This window comes from Telopea speciosissima, chromosome 2, assembly GCF_018873765.1.
Source record: "Telopea speciosissima isolate NSW1024214 ecotype Mountain lineage chromosome 2, Tspe_v1, whole genome shotgun sequence".
Lineage (NCBI taxonomy): Eukaryota > Viridiplantae > Streptophyta > Magnoliopsida > Proteales > Proteaceae > Telopea > Telopea speciosissima.
Window position 1 is genome coordinate 77,284,432 of NC_057917.1, and position 20,613 is coordinate 77,305,044.

The 20,613-nt window shown below is 37.3% G+C and overlaps 1 protein-coding gene across 1 annotated transcript; it reads left to right on the top strand.

Annotated features, from left to right (window-relative positions):
- The first annotated feature begins 12,454 nt into the window (after positions 1-12,454).
- Positions 12,455-16,717, top strand: LOC122650767 (BAG family molecular chaperone regulator 3-like). The gene is made up of 4 exons (XM_043844152.1): positions 12,455-12,763; positions 12,860-13,116; positions 13,668-13,814; positions 16,429-16,717. The coding sequence occupies exons 1-4, from the start codon at positions 12,541-12,543 to the stop codon at positions 16,564-16,566; spliced, it is 765 nt and encodes a 254-aa protein (XP_043700087.1). The 5' UTR covers positions 12,455-12,540; the 3' UTR covers positions 16,567-16,717.
- The last annotated feature ends 3,896 nt before the right edge of the window (positions 16,718-20,613 follow it).

Sequence of the window (20,613 nt, forward strand, 5' to 3'; positions counted from 1 at the left end):
CATCTACATGGAATCTTGGAAACGAAAGTCTTAGTCACTTCATCCATGTTTGGTAACGTTTGACATTTCTGTTCTAGAACTGTGTTCTTTTGGCAGAACTATCTTTTTTTCATTTCTGTTCTTGAACTGTATTCTTTGGCTCTAGATTAGCGTTTGGTACACCTGTTCCAGAAGTAGTTCCAGAATAGAAATGGCGTTTGGTAAAACCTGGTCCAAAACTAATTCTTACCACTGTTACCAATAATTACAGAAATGCCATTACCATCATAATTAACCCAAATAATTACGTAAAAATGCCAATACCACCCAAGCCACCATAACCAAAAATTATGATAAAGAGAATACATTTTAAGCACCGAAGCCACCATAATCAAAAAATATGAAAAAGATAATACACTTTAAGCACCAAAGAGTATTTTGTGTAAGAATAACAAAATTTGCTTAAATAGGATGTATTTTAGATCACAGAGGTAATATGAGCAGAACAGTCTATTAGAATTCCTCTTCTCAATCTTACCTTCTAGTTTTGATGAGTCTTTACCTCGTCTGTTGGAAGACAAAAGTTCTCATAAATTAATTTCTTGAATTTCTTTAGACATGTGTTGCATCAATTCTGGACATTTTCCTTGCATCACTAATGACGAAGGATAGATGCAGATCAAGTATATACAGGACAAATTATAAGAATGAACTCTAATGCCAAATATAACAATTGATTAGGCTATACATGCAGAACTTCTATACAGGACAAAATTGAAGAGAATAAACTGGAAAACCCTTTGAGTGATTTGTCTATTTAAGAGAAGATTGACGGGATATTTTCAGTTGATCTGGAGTAACTGACGTTGACCTGTCTCCAGGGAACTAAAGAACAGAATAGAGAAGAAAAGGAGAAAAAGAACATAGAGTAAAGGAGAATTTGTTGGTGCACTTTGCACCTGTTAGGATTTCTCATGTGGGCTGTTGCTCAATCATTTAAGAATAAACCTCCCATTTTGAGCTTGGCGTGGCATATACGCAACATAAATTTTCTCCCAGACTCCACCCCCTTCTTCCTTAATCAGCTCCAAAACTCTCTCAACCAGATTTAGTTTCCATATCTAGTCAAATTTCCTAAATAGATATTTCAATTGTGTATGTAATTAGATTTAAATTTCTCATAAGAGAATGACAATATTTAATTTATCTAAATAAATCTATCTCATCATTCCTGAAATTTCTATACTGTATTTTGGTTTCTTGTCCCTCATAACCATCTCTCCCCACCAAATAACAAATGTCTCCCCCTAACCCCCCCCCCCCCCCTCTCTCTCTCCATACAGCAGCCCTAATTTTATTTGTACATTGCTGCTTTACCTATGGTTGGGTTGCAGCACTTAACTTTCAAGGGGAACACTTGGCGAGAGCAACAGTATTTGCTTTGCAACTTCAACAATAGTGGTGCTTAAAAAATCCAAAAGAACTTTTTTTTTTTATAAGAAAAAAGTCGACTCTTTAGCATGAAGCTATAATATTATGAAAAGACAGAGAGATATTAGGGTCTGGGGTTAAGGTAATACTGGCAAATTGCCAAAAAAGCACCATAAAATGTCGCCACGAATGTTGATGTTCACAAACTAGAGAGAAGACGAGCTAATTATAGCAATTCAAATCAGAAACCAATCCATGATTCAAGCATGAAATACTATATTTTCTGTGCTCAATTCCATCAACTTGCCAAAGTTCGTCAAATCCTCTATTCCTCAGCTCAAAAAACTACATCTACAGATGAGAAACAGAAGAAGTCACATCGAATATCCAGGAAAGAAATTCGCAACTAACAAAAATACATCGAATTAAACCCTAACATCATTCGAATTGGAGACAAGGTATTGAGAAATTGAGCCCGGGTTTGTAAATCCAAAAGACTGGTGAGGGGTTTTCTAACCTATTTTCGCACGTGTCTGTTTGGAGTGTTCGCTGCTGCTCAAGGAGCTCAGGACATTAGGTATTGCTGTGCCGCGCTACCTGCCATTGCTCAGGACCTAGCACCGGTAGCCAACTCGCCGCTGCTCTGGAGTTTGATCGGAAAGTGACGAGTATATATAAAGAGCGAGGGTCGGGATACCTGCTGGAATTAACGATTCGTACTTGGATCTTCTTCAGCGAGACAGGTTGCAGAAAAGATATTTCTGGAGAAGATAGGAAGATGGGATATTCTACCGGGAACGATGTTCGGGAACGGTAGTGTGGACACGGATCCACTACTGCCGAGCTGGCCGGCAGGACCGTGCTGCCTAGACACGGGGCGGCGTGCAATTACCGCTTTACACCCACCTGCCTGCGTGTAGTACGTCCGACAACTTAACGGATTACATGGTAAAAATACTTTTTAAAAATTCGGCATAATAAAACGTGTTTGGTAATCCTACAGTACATGTTTAATAAGTGTTTAATATAATGGATCATTATCAGTCCCTTGTTCCCTGTCCGGTACAGTGGCACCGCCGTGCACGAAATGATCAATACACCCCCTGAAAATGCATAAAGGATCAGGAGTGTGCCATTCGTTGCATGCGTGATTGTGTCTAAGTGCAAGTACACACTGCACCCACCGATCAATGTGCATTCCTTTTCCCTTGAAGGTATTATGGGAGATTGATATTTTTTCCCGGTTCTCTAAGGCTGTGTTTGGTATGCATTCTAGGTTGATTTCGCATTCTCGAACGATAGAAACAACTATTATCATCCGATAATGCTAAATCGAACTAGAATTAGAATTTAGAAGTAGCCTTATCCATTAGCTAGGTGGGTATATTTATCAATTTAGCTTGTTATTGGTATCATCTTGATTAAAATTTGTCCTCGATTTTCAGGTCCTGGGTTCTGAATGGAAAATTATCCTCTCATGTTCTCTGCTCGGTATAGTTCTCTAGTGCTTCTAATAAGAGGGGGGTGGACTCCATCTGGGCGGGGGTAAGACGGTCATTTTCACCCCTATGAGAGGAACCGAACGAATTATACTGAACAGGAAACCTGAGAGGATAAAGATCCATCTTGAACAAGAAGTAGCTTTATGCTCTAAAACTAAGTATCATTATTATTTTTTAACCCCCTAATGGGCTAATACCATCTGGAGTGAAGTCGATACACCATGGAAAGAATTAGCTTTAGAGGCTCTACTAAAACAACCCTCTCTTGCCATAAGTTGGGGAATCTCTGAAGAAAATGACAAACTCTTAATTCATGGGAGTGCATCCATCACCTATCACATTGCGGTCCAAGTTTATCAATAGCCAAGGAAATGCTCTCTCTCAAAGCCATGCCTTCACAAACCAATGGTGAACATGAGCAAAGGCTCTTGTGCGACAAATCTCCAATGATGTTGAATCACAATCCCAATACCCTGTGCACCCATCTGAGTTTGCTCCATCAAAATTAATCTTCAGCTTGTCACTTTGAAGGGATGGAAGGGAAGAAATTTTGTCTAAACTTGTGGACAAAATGATGACTAATAGCTAAGCATCTTAAGAACAAATTTTAATCAAGATGGTTAGCTTCATCATTTTGAAGTAACTTTACAATTGATGGTTTCCAAAAGGTTCAAAGAATAAGTGGATTACATCTCACTAGGGTGTGCTGAACCAAGCTTTTTTCTTCTTTTGGTAAGATGTATATTTCTGTATCCCTCGCAGTTAAAGTTGATAAAATCAGAGTTAACTAAGTGTTATCGCTTCAGTTCATTTTTTACTCTCATTTCGTCAAAACCAACAACCATAAATAAACACTAGCAAATTGCCAGAGCAAGTTGAGGAATAGAATCCGGAGTACAATGATGTAATTCATCAATAACCCGAAGTACTGGTATATGATGATGATATGTTATGACACTCTCTCTTTTGTGCCGCCATATCCTTCACTGTTCCCCATAAATAAACATAGGCAACTCAAATCTCAACCATTCCGTTTCCTCCATCTCATTAATTTGTGGCTATAACATCCAACATGAGAGAAATCCATTCTATGCAACAACAAAAAAACACAAATTTACAAATTCTTGAACCTCGATCGCTGCACACAAGCACATGTGAATATCTTTATTTCTCTTAGGTTATAGTATAATCTAAAAAATCCATGGACAAGAACAATGCAAAGGTGATTAGAATTATACTTTTTTTTCCCAAAAATTGTATGTATTTTTAGCTTGTGTTGAATATTTGATCATTTATATATGGCACTAGCTAATAGATGTATATGAATGTCTTGTAATGAGAAGAAAAAAAAAATTTGTGTACAATTTTCTCGTAGAAGATTTCTTTGTGGAAATTGGTGATATTGAATTCTTGGCGATGCTTCTATAGTTATCTGCTGACTATGGAAGTTCCACACTAGAAAATAGTTGCACAAACCAACAAATCTTAAACTTTCCTTATATTTATATATATAGTTTTTGAAGAACAACATTACTATTGTGATCAGGTTTAAAAATGCATGCTCGATCAGTTGTACAATAAGTTCATACAGAAGAGAAACTAATTATACTGGTGAAGGAGCTATTGAGGGTGTAGGCCTGTAGGGGAGCTACAAAGGGGTTCGAAGAGTGCGACCATTTCTTGGTGCAGGCAAAGATGTTGTACTTTACAACCATTGCTCAATGCATGAGAATAGGAACCGATATAAAACCGATTAATAATTGGTTTTGGTTTGGTTCCATTACAATCTGAATCAATAGGAATTGAACCAACTTACTCCCTTATCTATTATCTATCGGTTATTCATTTCTTGATCAAGATATCAATTTATCAAAAATTCATGCATTGGCCTTTCAACCATCAATATCATTATGAAAAATATTATACTTACGTTATTCAGTTTCCTCCAATATATCACTTTTGTGTTTCTAATTTGAATGTTGGAACTCTGCTTTGAAAATACAAAATAGAGGGCGTTAGATTGTTACAACATGAAAATGATTTAGGATTGTTAAAATACTTGACAAAAAAATTGTTTGCTATTATATTTTAAAATATAAAAAACTAATATAAGAAAAAAGATGATTATTCATCCCTACCATTCTCAGCTCCCATAAACTTGCTCCAAGTAGTGTATGGAAAGCAAAAGCCAATGTCTTTATGGATAGATTCATTCATGCAAAAGCTCTTTTCATAGCAAATGCAAAATAAATGCATAACCTACCTTTAAGTTTTAGTTATTAGTTTTAGCTACCACAAATGCATGCATAGTCATCTGAGAAATATGAAACATAAGTTGAATAATGAAAAAACATAAGAAGTTTGTCCATTTGAATTTGATGAACCCTTGGTGGGCCAGGCCATGCCAGACATGGCTTTTATTAAGTGTGCCTTAATTGGGACTTGAGGTTTATTATTAGGGAAAATGTTCTCTACACGTGGGGTGCAGGATGCGCCCAGACACATGGGGTGGGTGAAATAATTGCCCCGCCCCCCTGAATGACCGCCCTATCTTGCCCCATGTGTCTGGGTGCAGCTTGTGCCCCCGTGCACTTCCTGGCAGAGAACATCGCCCCTTTATTATAACAATACATCAAAATTTGTTATTTTAAATTAATCTTGCTATTTTAAACTAATCCTCACATATGGCAACTAAGTTTTTTAATCCAACCATCTCTATTTCATATAATGAATTTCAACCCGTGAGGATATATGTTTCCTAGATGAACCAAGAATCTTTGATTCGGCATCTTAGAATATATTGTTTTCATTATGAACTGGGAATCAAATCTAAAACCTAATTCAAGGTGTTGTGGCCGCCTATCGGGGAAGGACTCTATCCAAGAGCGTGGTTCCTGTGCCCAGACATAGGATGGGGCGAAAGAAAAAAAAAATGAAGTCAATGAGTTCAGACTGTTGGATGTCGTGCTTGCCAGATGTCAACCTCGCCACCCCGAACTGCACCAGGGGAATTGGAGTAAATCCCTATAGGTATGGGTGGGCCAAGCAGAACAATACAAAACTTTATGGAAGCCCAAGGTCGGCCCAGCACAGTTACATTGGCAAATAGCAATAGTGCAGGATTTGTTGGCTGGGCCTTGAATTCTACCCAATTCGACCCCACAAAGTACTAAGGGTGTAAATCGGTTAATCGGTTTGGGTTCAGAGAGTGTAGGTGTGATCTAGAACTGAATTGATTCTGAAATTCGATACTCAAATCATATTTGCTCGGTTCGGTTTTTATATGATTCGGTTCCTGTATTCAGTCCATATATTATAATATACAGTATATAGTATATTATATTATACTATAATATTTTATTTTTTTTGGTGAACATATATTATACTATAATATTGTGGTATAGTATAGAAGTATTATAAAGTCTAATACTTATATTAATAATATATACTAAAATATATTAGTATTCTTATCATAAAAAAAAATATTAGTATTATAATCTATTAATATACTATAATATACTAGTATAAAAATTAGGCTTAGTTTTGATTCTGAAATTCGGCTCATATGTTGGATCCAAAACCAAACCAAGATCGAATCGATATTGAAATTCAATTCTTAAATCGAATCGAATTTTATTTGATCCAATTTCAATTTTGGTTTTCGATTCTGATTCGAATTTGACACCCTTACCACAAAGGGCACAAACACAATATCGATAAGCAGCTGATGAGAATTGAAGGAACGCTTAACCACTAATCCAATTAATCAAAATCAGTTAGGTGGATCTATTAGCTTGCCCTATAGAAATATACCTTTTCTTTTAAGAAAGGTTTTAGAGGTTACCCATAAGTTTCCATTGGAATCATCTGCACTTGCTTCTTTTAACAAATGAAGAGATTGTGCAAGTTGACCAAAAGCTAACTTTAGATTTGGAGAAAAGGTAAAACATGATTAATTGTAGCATCCATTCCAACGTGGGATAACTAAATGCCTAAAGTACAGTGCAAGAAAAGGAACAGGTGCTGAAGTGAAAGTAGAAGCTACATCTTTTTTAGGAAATTTTACCTTTGCATTGTGCGTAGTGATATAAGATTTCCTTCCACAGGATCCTTAATTTTAGGATGTGTCAGGATGATGTGGTAATTTTGAACCTTTGGATATAAGGGGATGGTTCGACAAACTGTATTTAAACTGAAACCTGACATGTGAGCAGGGCATTTAAGGGTCTACTTGTTCACGATGGGTCTCATGTAAAAGGGGACATCGACATGGTCGTGTAGATTGCATTTATATATGCAAGTTTTTATGCACCATGGGTGCAGAAAAAAATCTGCACCCTATTTACAAATAAATTCACTGCTCCTCTATACCCTATAGACACCATTCTAACCTCTCGATTAAGGATTCTCCCTTGAACATGGATGTGGGAAGACTCCATTTATAAACATTTTCCCAACCAAATAAATGGGTTAGTTTTGTCCCTCAACTTTGATTAAAAACACGTTTCTTCTCAATTTAAAATTGCTCACAGGCTTTCTTACCACTTGTTCCTAAGCTTGCACCTACATCTATATAGATTGAAATCACAAAATCACTCTTCCAAATTGGAATCACAAAAAATAACTCGAGCTCAGAATCATTCATGTAGAATAGAAATGTTGTCAAGGTGCTTCTCTACCTCTATAAATGCAGCTTTGATAATTCACAGTAATTGTGATTAGATACTTTACCATTCTATTACTTGTCTCATGGTCGTACATGAGTAAAAATTCCATGTGATAGAAGACCCAACAATCCTACATCCATCCTAGCCGTAAAATTTTAGTCCCAAATGAGCATATGAAGTGGCTCTAAATAAGAAAGATGTCATTTTCCCTTTGTGGTAATTTTATAATTTTTTAAAGAGAGAAAGAAAGCTACCTGAGTGTGTGTGGTGCGTTGTTTTTGCGCATAGACATAGGGGCATGCGAAATGACCCCCCCCCAATGAAAAGGGAAAAATTCCAGCAGCAACCGGTTTCGGCGATGGAGGGGGCATTTAGGGAAAGCCCCCTCCTATGTTTACATTTCCTAGGGGTGCTACAGTGTTTTGGGTGGGAGCGTGCAATTTTTTGTTTTAATGGGGGCATTTAGCGAAAGCTTATCAAATAGAGGGGTATTTAGGATATTTCCTAGGAGGATGCTGCAGTGTTTCGAGTGGGACCAGTTTCAGTTTTAAGTCATGGAAACATTAAGCCAAAACAAAAGAAAAAGCTCATCAGGAGTAGATCATAGGTGTGTCAATGGGTCGGTTTGGACCAATTTTGATGTGACAATGAGCAAGTCCAAAACATGACCAATAAGAGCACATCGGTTTCAGATCGGTTTAGATTGTGATTCGGTTTGATTTTGATTTCTTATCGATTTCTCTAATTCATTTGTTGTGGTTTCAATTTGGGATCGATTCACCATGTAAATATATTCACAAGTATGTGGGGGAAAAAAATGTGTTGTTTTATGAGTTTGGGGTTGCTGTCGATTCTTAGAGAGAGATCGATTTTTGTTCGATTTCAGTTTCTAAAATTGGTTTCGGTGCAGTCCAATTTGGATCTGGCGTCGCTAAATCCCAATCCGAAACATGATCCAATATATGCTCATATCAGTTTTGATTCGGACCAATTTCGATCGGTTTGGTTCATTCGGACCAACTAGAGACTTCTCATTGGAAGGTTATGTTGGGTGACAGATGCGGCAGTTTAAAGTGGCATCCTCATGTTGGTGATGCACAAGGGTAACATGGGTCGACGTGGACACTTTTAGTATCATTTATTAGGTTTGAGTGACAGTGACTAGTGTCGCACTGTCGCTGCCAAGTGGATCCCCCTTGCAAAGTGGGTTCTGCGTCACCACACTCTCCAATTTTCCAAACAGGATAACTCCGTTTGTATCGCCGACAGCTCATATCAGCTCCCCTATGGATTGCTAGCCGCCAACTCAGTCACGGGTCAATAATACACTGTAACCCTAACAGCCCTAATTCCCACGTTAAACATCATACCACGTCAGCTATAATTCTTTGTGGACCTATTATAAGACGCCAAGTGAGGTTATACATTTATTGCTGAGAAAGTGAGGTGATACAGGTTTTTAATGGCTTCAGCTTTTTTGGTAAATATTTTGTCACCCACTTAAATTCTTTTTGAGGAAAAGATCTTTTTCCCCGGAGTGTGGTTTAGACCAGTGCTCCGTTGAGTCTCTTTTTTTTATTTATATGAAAAATTGTCCTTTGTTTTATGAATGAGAGAAATAGACATATGGGAGTGTTGGCGTAGGTCACATTTTATGATAAAAAATTATATAGATCAAAATTATACTTTGATACTCGGGTGCTTAGCTTAGCAAGTCGATTGAGTTGCACACAGAGAGAGAGAGAGAGAGACGAGCTTCAATTTTACGTGCGTACATTCATTCATGTAGTAGAGAGTTGCAGAAGGTTGACAATTTGCCTAGGTTTCAACCTTGTATAGGAGTTGAAGATGAGCTGCAGAATCCTTGAAGATGTGTTTAAGTCTCAAGAGGGTTTCAATCGAAAACAAATGAAGAGTTACAGTTGAAAACGCAAGAGGAGTTTCAGGTATTCTTGGTTTTGGTATGAGAGGATGTTTTATTGGATTTGCACGGATGACTTTGCCCTAAATTTGATCTTGGAAATGAGGAACATGGGTAATCAAAGTCATTCCTAAATGACTTATTGGATCCGGTTTGTTCTTGGGTACACAAAAACAATCAATTGTACTTTATCAAACATTTTATTCCCTTTTTCTAGTCCCAAATAGAATAAAGAACAAGAAAGCTTTATCTTAAGAGCGTTACCAAACAGGTTCCAACTAAATAATTATTGTTTGTATTTATGTGCTCTTATGACTTTAATTGTTTCATTTATTTTTCTATTTTATATTTTGACCTTTCTTATCATAGGACCGAAAATTGTGTCAAGACAATATAATCAACTTCATATTTTTTTTTTATAATATATTGAATTTTTTTTATTAAAAATATAATGCTATTTTAAAAGATCATTGCTAATAACTCTCAAATACTTATAAAAATTGTAGCATAAAGAATAAAGACTTATTATATAAACTATGATAATCAAAATTTGGAAATGAACATGTTTCGTATAATTACAAGTCACTCATTGTGAATGAATAGGGACGCTGTTGGTTTATTGGAGTGATTTTTCAACAAACATCCACATCCATATAAAGAAGGGATTTTCTGAATGACACCTGCAAAGGTGTATTGAGAATATGTAGTATTCTTTTACTGTTGCTGTCATTTTATCAATATTCTTTTATTGTTGTTGTCGTTTTTTCAAAAACTTTTTAAGTCAATGGTGAAAAAAGGTGTTTTCAAATTAATTTAAAAGTTATTATTATTTTTTTGGTAATAAAAGTTATTACCAATATATCATTTTCAAGAGGAAAAAAATGTGTCATACGAAGAGGGAAAAAAAAGATAAACTACGATTTGATTTATGGTGTCAACGAGAAAATTCCTTATATAATAGCTTCCATTTTATAAAAAATAATATATTTATAGCGAATATTGTTACACTAATCTTCTTGTTTGAAGTTAGAATCCTAAATTTGGTAGTCCTGATTAGGTATGTAAATGGTTATCTGAAAATCCAAATCCGCATTCGTATCTGTTTAGGGACATCCATAAAAAATTGAATTACTCTAATAAAAATCCGTCAAAAAAAAATTAAATACTTAATAATAAAAAATTAAGTAAATGATAATCTTAAGGGGTTTTGAAGCTTCAACAAGTTTTAGAATATGAGGAAAAGAGAATCATGATTTAAGAGATATGGATTGAGAGTGAATTGTATCTGTTAGGGGGAAGAAGGTCCGGGTTACACAAGGCTGAGATGTAAACGGATGGTCAAATATCTGAATCCATTTGAATCCGTTTAGAGGTATTCGTATTTGACCAGAGAATATTCGAATCCGATCACATCTGATCCGTATCCGAGTCGAATCGGATCCGTTTACATCCCTATTCCTAAGTCTTGACTCTTGACTCCTAAACAAGTAAACCATTGAAACTTTTTTTTTAATCCATTTTAAAAGACTTTTAAGGTTCACATGATTGTGATTATACTATGGTTTTGACTTTTAACTAGGAAATGCATGAGCAACGACGTAACCCACATGGTACATGCATAATTTTTTATAGTATGCCCATTTATTTAATTATCATCATTTAATGATTAAGTTCCCTTAATTATTTAAATAATTCCCTATTTGTTTCCATATATTTATCAACCGTAGATGGATCCGATCGGTTCATGGAAGCGATGATTTGATTTTAGACAATGGTTTGATCACCCAAAGTTGAGCTAGCCATCTCACCAACCATTTCAACATTGTTCGAGGAATAGGGTTTTAAAGAGCAGAAATGCAGAATCGGTATCCAGACTGGTTCCGGCCGATTTTGATTAGAATCGTCAAGAATAGGTCGGAATCAGTCAAATTCTGCCCTAATCGTAAAAATGCAATAAAGATCAGCAAGAGTCATATTGGCCTCAGCTGATTGTATCTCGAGTTTTAAAACCTTATCGATCAAGGAAGCAAAATTGGCAACAAAATCGGTGGAGATTTTGATTCTACTAGGATCCACTAGAATCAACCTGAACCCTAGAAAAAAAAACCGAGTTTAGAAATCGGTCCAATGCTGTAATCGATCTCTGCTGATGCCGAAATGTGGCTATCAATTCCAAAAAAAATAATAATATGGTAAAATTTGCACCAAATTGGTATCAGTCGCTATTGGCCGATTCGATTAACCCGATACCGATTTACAAAAACCCTGGTCCGATGATGTCAAAGTGATACCTAACTGTTCTATTCGTTAAGATGGTTGGTGATGTTGAGTCGTGTGACACAGCTGTTTGTCCAATATTTCCAAAAATAGAAGAGAAAAAAATTAAAAAGTTAGATAAGGGTGCTATTGGCCGATTCGATTAAACCGATGGTTGGTGATGTTGAGTCGTGTGACACAGCTGTTTGTCCAATATTTCCAAAAATAGAAGAGAAAAAAATTAAAAAGTTAGATAAGGGTGCTATGGTAAATTGACCAGCTAATCAACCTACCACAGAAAGGGATCCAAGTATCGAACTCTAAGCATCATCATAATTCATAAACCCGCCCAACTTCTTCCAACTCACCCATTCATTAATCTCCACGTGACATGGCAGGCCATGGTGGAAGTAGACTTCTGCTTGGCACTTGCTCTCGGATGCTTACCTTAACGTGTGGGCAACCCATGCTTAGCTGTCAATGAAAAACACTTTCAAATTTCTACGTGGATATCTCCCATTGGAGTAATAAATAATTCCTTACTTATTACTCATGTGCTTAAATTGTTAATATATAGCTAGCTATACACCACTGATCCAACTGTCAATATTACCACAAACCCCAAAACCAGAGAAAGCCAGACTGAAACTGTCGGCAGCGGAGAGGGGGTGCCGTACATTTGTTTACGCTAAGAGAGAGAGAGAGAACAAAAACAAATACAAACCAGTCGAGTTCCGAATCTTCACTTTACAGTGGTGGAGAAGAACTGAAGAAGAAAAAGAAGATGATAAGGAAACGCTTAAGCTTTAATGGCGGACTAAGCGAGAGCTCGACAACGACGACGTCAACGTCCAAGGAGGAAGAAACCAAGTGGGAGATGCGGCCAGGAGGAATGCTGGTGCAGCAACGATGCGAGAAAAACGATTCTTCTGCTCCGATCCTGGGGCTAAGGATCGCTTACGGTGCTCTCCGTTACGAGATCTCTATTAATTCTCAAGCCACTTTTGGTAAGTCTTACCGATCGATGGATCGATACCGATCTGGGATTCTCTGATTGTTCGGGGCATTTTGGTTACTTTGAGAGGGGTGTTGTGTTGATGCAGGGGAACTGAAAAAACTTCTAGCGGCGGAGACGGGAATGCAACCGGCGGAGCAGAGTTTGTTGTACAGAGGAAAAAAGAGAGAGAACGGAGAGTACTTGGACATGTGTGGTGTGAAGGATCGATCCAAGGTGGTGATGATGGAGGATCCGGCGAGCAAAGAGAAGAGATTCCTGGAGATGCGTAGGAATGCGAAGATCCAGAGCGCTCATCGTGCCATTTCTGACGTCTCTATGGAAGTTGACAAGTTAGCTGATCAGGTGAATGACTCATGCCTGACTCTCTTTTACTTCATTTAATCAATTCCCATCTCTGCTTGGTCCACACGGTTTTCTATCCGGGTTCCCGGGTGGGCCATACTATTTTAGACATATTGGGGGGGGAGGGGTGGAGAGGTGAGAGTTTCGTCCTCCCACCGGTGATGCTAGATTGAACTGTTATGGTTACTGTTGTTGTGTCGGTGGTCATAGGTGCGCGTTTCAAAGCTGTGGTGGCGGGGAGGGGACCTTGGCCTTGGGGAAGGGAGACGAATCCAATGGGGTCCTGGTGGACTGTGGATCGATCATATTAAATTATTGAAGTGGGGCCCAGGCCCAGCAGATTTATCATTAGGAGTTTGATTTTATTTCAATTTTCAATACAGATGTGAAGCACTTTGGCACGTGCTTCTCTTTTGGTTTAGTTGTGGAAGGAACTTCTAATAATCTGACTTTAAGCATTAAGAACCAAAATGATCTTCTCTTTTTAATAATGTTGCAGTAATGGTCATAAAGTACTGAATTTTGTTATTTTTTTTTCTCTGTTTGAGAAGGTTTCTGCAATTGACAAGTCAATTGCAAATGGGATTAAGGTGCCAGAAGTTCAAATAACAACTTTGATTGAGATGCTGATGAGACAAGCAATCAAACTAGATAGTATCCCCACAGAAGGAGATACCTCTGCTCAAAAAAACTTGCAGGTTAGCTTTGCCTTCATCCCTATCTTTCTATTTTCGTTGCACATTACCTAGTTCCCATGATGGAGAGTTGTTTATAGTTTGTAACATAGTTTTAAAATTGAAGACTCTTAAATCTAAGCTAAAACATATTAGAAAAAGTGGGTAATTCTGGTTAAACCAGGTCAACCAGGTCAGGATTTTTGAAATTATGCTTCTTAAGTATGCAAACCTGGATTGGTAAAGGCTAGGGGGTCCATCCAAGATTTAAGTTTAGTTTAAACCTGTCTTTTCATCTGCCGAAAATTGGTCATTGACCCACTAGCCATTGAGGAAAATTAAAAATTAAATAAATAAATAAAGAATTTATGATGAATCTTTGGGCTTAACTATAACTCCAAGTGGGTAGCTCACGAGTTCAAATCTCCTTAGGGCATATCTAGGGGTGTAAATGAATAGCTGAAATCCATTTTCGTATCCGTTTTTATATCCATTTAGTCCTATCCGAATCCGTTCGAAAGCTAAATGGATGCACATAGGAATAGGCTATAGCTATCCGAAAAGCTATATTTACTTGTAAACGGATAAAATATCTGATCCGTATCCGTTTAGCACTATTTGAATCCGTCCAAAAGCTAATCGGATGCGGATGCGGATATAGCACTATCCAAGCCAAATTCGATCCGTTTACATCCCTAGGCATATCTACCTTTAATTAATAAATAAATAAATAATCCATTGAAGGACCATGATTTGGCCCACATGGCCTTCATGCCAAAGGAGGAAGAGCATCGGCAGCGGATTTAAAGTTGGATTCATGATATTGGGGATTGATGGTTGATGACAACATGGTATAGGAAGCATGGTTTGAGGAATTGGTATCGGATCGGTTGATTCGTATCAGCATCGACCAATTTGGATCGATCGGATTGGATCAGTATATGATCCAAGTACCAATATAGATTCCTTGACCAGGATCAGCCAAGAATCTGTATCAACCACGGTGGATACTAATCCGATCCAACTTTTTCCGCTGATCTGATACCGATTTCTCATTCCAAAGTCGGGGAAGTAACCTCCTCATGATGACTATCATTGGTCTTGGATAAGTGTCCGAGAGGAGAGTAATACTGACCCTGGATGAGTAGGTGTTTCTTTCACCATAGATGAATACATTGAAGGTGAAGACAACTACTAGTACAATTGGCCGTAGACCTATTAGTAGGTAGCAAATGATAATGATCCAAGAGATCATGGTATCTTTTTTTGGGTGAATGAGATCATGGTATCTTACTTGTACCAAAGTAATATTATAATGAAGGCTGGCACCCAAGAAGCTCAACTAACCTAACCTAAAACTAACACAAACTCAATAACCAACAAAGCAACAATACATAAATTGGGAATTAGTGAGAGTATTAACATGAAGGTTTACCCAAAAAAAAAATAGTATTAACATGGAGGAGTTGGTAAGGTTTCTATGGTTATTGTTTTCATCCACCCCCAACCCATCATCTAAATAAGAACAAAGTAGCAAGTACCTTCACCTACTTTCTCATAAAAAAAAAAAAGTACTTTACCTACTTGCTCTCCAAAAACCACTAACATAGATATACCAAAAAAAGAGTGAAACTATTAGAATTAAAGAGAGTAATTTTTTTTGGGGGGTTCCATCCCATATAATTGCCCAATGGGACTTTAACAAGAGTTTCAAATGTGAGAGGAGAGTGATCCCTTGACCTCCTGGGGGCATTAACTCTACTAGTAAGCCACCGATGAACAGACCAAGCAGCTATTCACCTCATGCTTAATTTGCTCATCCAATTTTTAATCCACATCCTCAATAAACAAACAAATAAATAAATAAATTATCTCACACGCACATACACACCCTCCAAAAAAAAAAGGGTAAGTTACACGTCACCCCCTACTTTTCAAACGAAACTCAGATCACCCCTGGTTTTTTAAAAAACTCAAATCACCCCCTCTACAGTAACAGTGTTAGTCTGCTGTTAGTTATTGGTGTGAAAGGATTATTTTACCCTTGTACTAAAACATTAGAATTAAATTTACAATACTACCCTTCCTTCATCTTCAACATTGGTCAAGGGTAGTTTAGGGATTTAAATTTATTTAACTGCCTGACATCATCATGTAACAGCATAAAACTAAAGATAGGGACTAATTTGTCATATTGGGGTTTAAACCAGGGGGTGATTTGAGTTTTTTCAAAAACAAGGGGGTGATTTGAGTTTCGTTTGAAAATCAGGGGGGTGATGTGTAATTTACCCAAATAAAAATCATCATCATCATTCAAGCTATCTTATTCCAATGAGAGATCATATTCATGAATCACAATCATTCATCGGAAATTTAGATGCATGATTTTGTGAATGAAGTTACATGATACATTTCTTATATTATTACTTTACTCAAGAGTTGTTCAATGAATCTGTTGATTCGGAATCACGGGATGAGTAGATTTCATTCTTTTTTATTTAACCTTATCCATTATCTTCTTAGGAAATCTACTTTATACTTTGATTCAATCAGCTAATTTGTTTCTTTTATTAGTGTTTATGTGGCTATTGAAATGAAGAGAATTTTATTAAAAATAAAACTTGATGGTATTTTGCAGGGAAAGAGAGTGCAAAAGTGTGTTGAAAACCTAGATGTGCTCAAGATCTCAAATGCAAGAGTAAAACCTGTAGTCGTCACTACCAAGTGGGAGACCTTTGATCCTCCTACTACTACTCAATGGGAATTTTTTGATTGATTTTTTTTTTTTTTTGTTTTCTCTCTTCTTCACTTTGCCCATTCATTTTTATGTACTTATTCTTAGAAAACTTAAAACAAGTTATTCTAGTTGTACTTTATAATCCTCTTAACAAGCTCTCCAAATAAGCTATTCTCTACTTGATTGATTGGAAGAATGGAAGTTTTGATGAAGACTCAAGCCATTGCAATGTTGTTAGGAATAATAATAAAAACCTGCTCTCTCTCTCTCCCTCTCCTTTTCCCTCCTCTATTTTCTCTGTCATATATTTGTAAGCATATTAATGAATGATATTATGTATTGTAGAAATATATTTACTATATTTTGTCTTCCTAAATAGTTTTGTATACTAGTATATATATCTTTTATACATTAATACATGTATGTCTAGTTAGCCTATCAAAATTTGGAATTATTTCTTTTTTAAACTTCATGTAGGGCTTACCAACCCCAATTCATCTGGAAAATATCAGTCCAGTCCAACCTTACATGCGATAGAAACCATGGTCAAATAAGAATTTTTATCACCTGTGGTTCTCCTGTCCGGTACGGTTTCTTAGTGCCTCTAATAAAACGGGGTGGATCCTACCTGGGCAGTGTGTTCGGTCAGGGAGTGGAATGGTCATTTCAGCCCCCCTTATGAGAGGAATCGCATAATCGTACCAGTTAACGAACCTAAGGGGATAAAGGTCCGTCAAATAAGGGTTAAGTGATTTCTTTGAAAGGTTTGTAAATAACTCAAGGTGAAAACAAAGAAAAGAGATGACACATAAAACACAACTTCTAATAATCGAATTCTACACCATGGTTGAGTTTGGCATACAATTTTTCTCAATGAAGATAATAGTATCATTTCACATGTATAAACAAAAAATGTGTTTGATATTGAAATCTTTTGATAATGATACAATAATATGTTATTTTTAAATTATTTTTAAAAATTCTTTTATACGCTTATCTTAAAAAAGCACACATCTGCTAGTTAGATCAGCCAGGATTACGAGAAAAAATGAATTAGGAGGTTGTGATTCGAGAATTTAAAGGTCAGCCTTTTTGAAAAGTCTGAGGTAGCTGAGTTCGATTCTACCCTCGTTGGAGAAGCCCTTGCTGTAAGGAATGGTATGTAACTGCGTCAAATATCGCATCAAAATCGATTCAGTCCAACCGAAACTGGACAGAATAGGCCAATTGACACTTTATGATGTCTTGCTTGTGGATTTCAGCGACTCAGTTAAAGCCCATTCCTACATAGCATAGGTCTCAATTAGATAGATCCTAAGGAAAAGATTAGAATGTGGTTGGAAAAAAATAAAAAGGAAAAGAGTAAATTACATGGACCTCTCCTGTAATTATTCTTAATTCAAAAAACACCTTTGATACTTTAAAAACTACAGTCGACCCTAGAACGTTAGACTCTGTTAAGTTGAATATTGAAATGACCCTACTACCCTTATACCTAAAAGACTTAAAAATCCTGAAATGACCCTACTACCCTTACACCTAAAACACCTAAAACATCTAAAACCTTTCAGCTTCCTTGCTTTGACCTACGCACGTACGATTTCACGGTTTGATTTCCTTTGTCTTCCCTCAACACAAAAACAGAAAACCCTCTCATAAGTGAAGAAAGAAAGCACCCAAATGCCGTACAACTTTGCTAACTCTGAATGGATAGAAGACGATGCAATCGCAGTGACACCAGAATTAGTAGAATTAGCACAAGATTCTGAAGAAGAAGAAGAAGAAGAATCAGAAGGATGAAAGAGATGAGAATTACGTTCCTCCCGTAAGAATGGAAAGGTTTTCACAGAACCATTCTTCAAATTCCGTTAAGGCACAACAGAAGTAAATGTCTCGACTCCTCAGGTTCCCCAAAACGCAACTAAAGTTGTCGATGTCGAAGATTACAGACAGAGAGAACAAGGAGAAGACAGCAATGGGTCTTCTCCTTCCTTCTCCACCTCTCCACGTTTTCTCTTCTCTCACTTGAGTGAAAATGAGTGAAATGAGAGTGGAGATCTTCATCGTTGGCCAAGAGAGTTGAAAGGGAAGAAATTGATGACGGGGAACTGCCGTATTGGTACGATGATGGTGCAATCCATCGCCCCACCTCTACCCCCAACCCCTTTTCTTCATCCCTTTCATCCCAATTCACCTCGGTTCCATGATTCGCAGCATAATCAATAGAGAAGGGTTGGGCTTCTTTTTACCCTTTTTCTTTTTCCCCTGCTACTCTGAAATCCAGATGGATTCAAAGATCCAAAGGTGATTTAATGGAACATAGGAAGGGTTTGGGAAGAAGAGATTGAAAAAAAAAATCAATTTAGGGTGTGAACACGCCATGAACGAGAGAAGGGTCGAAGCTCTTTCTCAGAGACTTCTCTCGTCCTCTAGCATGTGACTCCCTTCTCTTCCTCTTCCTCTCTATCTCTAACCTTTTAAACTGCAATTCAGCTCTTAAACAGATCAACTACAGAGAATCTCCAAATTGAGAAGACATTAACATCAGAGTTGATTAGAAATTGAAGAAACAAGTTTACATTTTTCATGGTTTATTCCCATACTTGGCCTTAATTCATCACCGAATTTCTTATCCAGGTCTTATAGAGATATAGAACTCTTAGGGCATCTGTTCTTGATTTGCAGATTAGTGGTGGTGTGGGAGTAATACAGGCTGTGGAAGATAGGAAATTCACACGAAAATCATGTTAGCATTTCTTTCTTTCTTTGTTTTTTCCTTTTTTCCTTTCTGGAGAAGCAATTTTCACAGGGGTGGGGACTGGTGCTTGCAATGATGGCGATTGCAGCATGGCAGCAGCTGCTGGTGCCACCATGCCAGGGATGTGGTTTTGTGAGGAAGCGGGGTGGGGTTGGATTGCAGGGGTGGAGGTGGGGGGCGGTGGATTGGGATGAAGAACAGGGGTTGGGGCTGGGTTGCAGGGGTGGAGGTGGGTTTACAGTCTTACGATGGGTGGTGGCGGAGGAGGAGGAGGAGGAGGGGGTAAGGGTAAACATACGGGCAAAAGGGTAATGTAACTTTCAGGTAACGTTAACTTAGTCAGTATAAATTTATTTCTTTTATGACCGTCATCACTTAACAATAGCTCACTAACAAAGTGGGGTCGAGTAACCAAGTTTGTGCAATAGGGGAGGCTTATGAAGTTTTTACAAACATAGCGGTGTTCCTTGAATTAAGCATAGTTACAGGAGAGATACATATAATTTACTCAAAAGAAAAAGAAAAAATTACATGATTAGCTATTTTTGGATTTTCATTTACAAAACTGTCCACCCTATGTTTGAGTTAACAAAAATAGTCAAAAACAAGTTTAGTTTTATAAAACTAGACAAAACAGTGACTCTCCTTCCTTCCTTGACAGTTCTCCTCTGAAAAAATCTCTTTTTTTTTCCTCTGTTACTTGGGGTAGCAGAGAATGGCGGTGGCTGGGACAAGAGTAGGATTGCAGGGAATGGAGGATGCCTTGGCGAGAAGGCAATGACAAGGGTAAAAATGTCTAAAAAAGTTAGTGTGGGAGGGAGAGACACTATTTTGTCCTGTTTTGTAAACCTTAACTTGTTTTTATTTATTTTTATTAACTCAAACATAGGGTGGACAGTTTTGTAAATGAAAACCCAAAAGTAGCTAATCATGTAATTTTCCCAAAAAAAAAAAAGAAGAAGAAGAGAATAGTACGATGAAAACAATAGAAAATGAAAAGCCAGTGACTCAGCAAAAGTAGGGAAAAACTAAAGAAAGAGAGAGGGATTTGGATCCTCCACTACTGAGCTATTCGACAGAACCGTGCTGTCCAGACACGACACTGCATGTAAAGATCACCTTACCTCCACTCGGGTAAGACGAAAATTACACGCAACATCGTGTCTGGGCAGCACGGTCCTGCCAGCAGCTCGGCAATAGGGATCCAAATACAAGAGAAAGACAACACTGTTTTTTTCTTTTAAAAATGTTTAAAAGAAAAAGAAATACATTCGATGAAAGCATTAGAAAATGTAAAACGAATGACTCAGCAAAAGTCAGTGAAAAGC

Bases quoted from the DNA above. Each gene is read 5' to 3' on its own strand.
- LOC122650767 (XM_043844152.1), top strand. From the start codon at position 12,541: ATGATAAGGAAACGCTTAAGCTTTAATGGCGGACTAAGCGAGAGCTCG. The intron at 12,764-12,859 runs GTAAGTCTTACC...GTGTTGATGCAG, and splicing joins TAATTCTCAAGCCACTTTTG to GGGAACTGAAAAAACTTCTA. The intron at 13,117-13,667 runs GTGAATGACTCA...CTGTTTGAGAAG, and splicing joins TTGACAAGTTAGCTGATCAG to GTTTCTGCAATTGACAAGTC.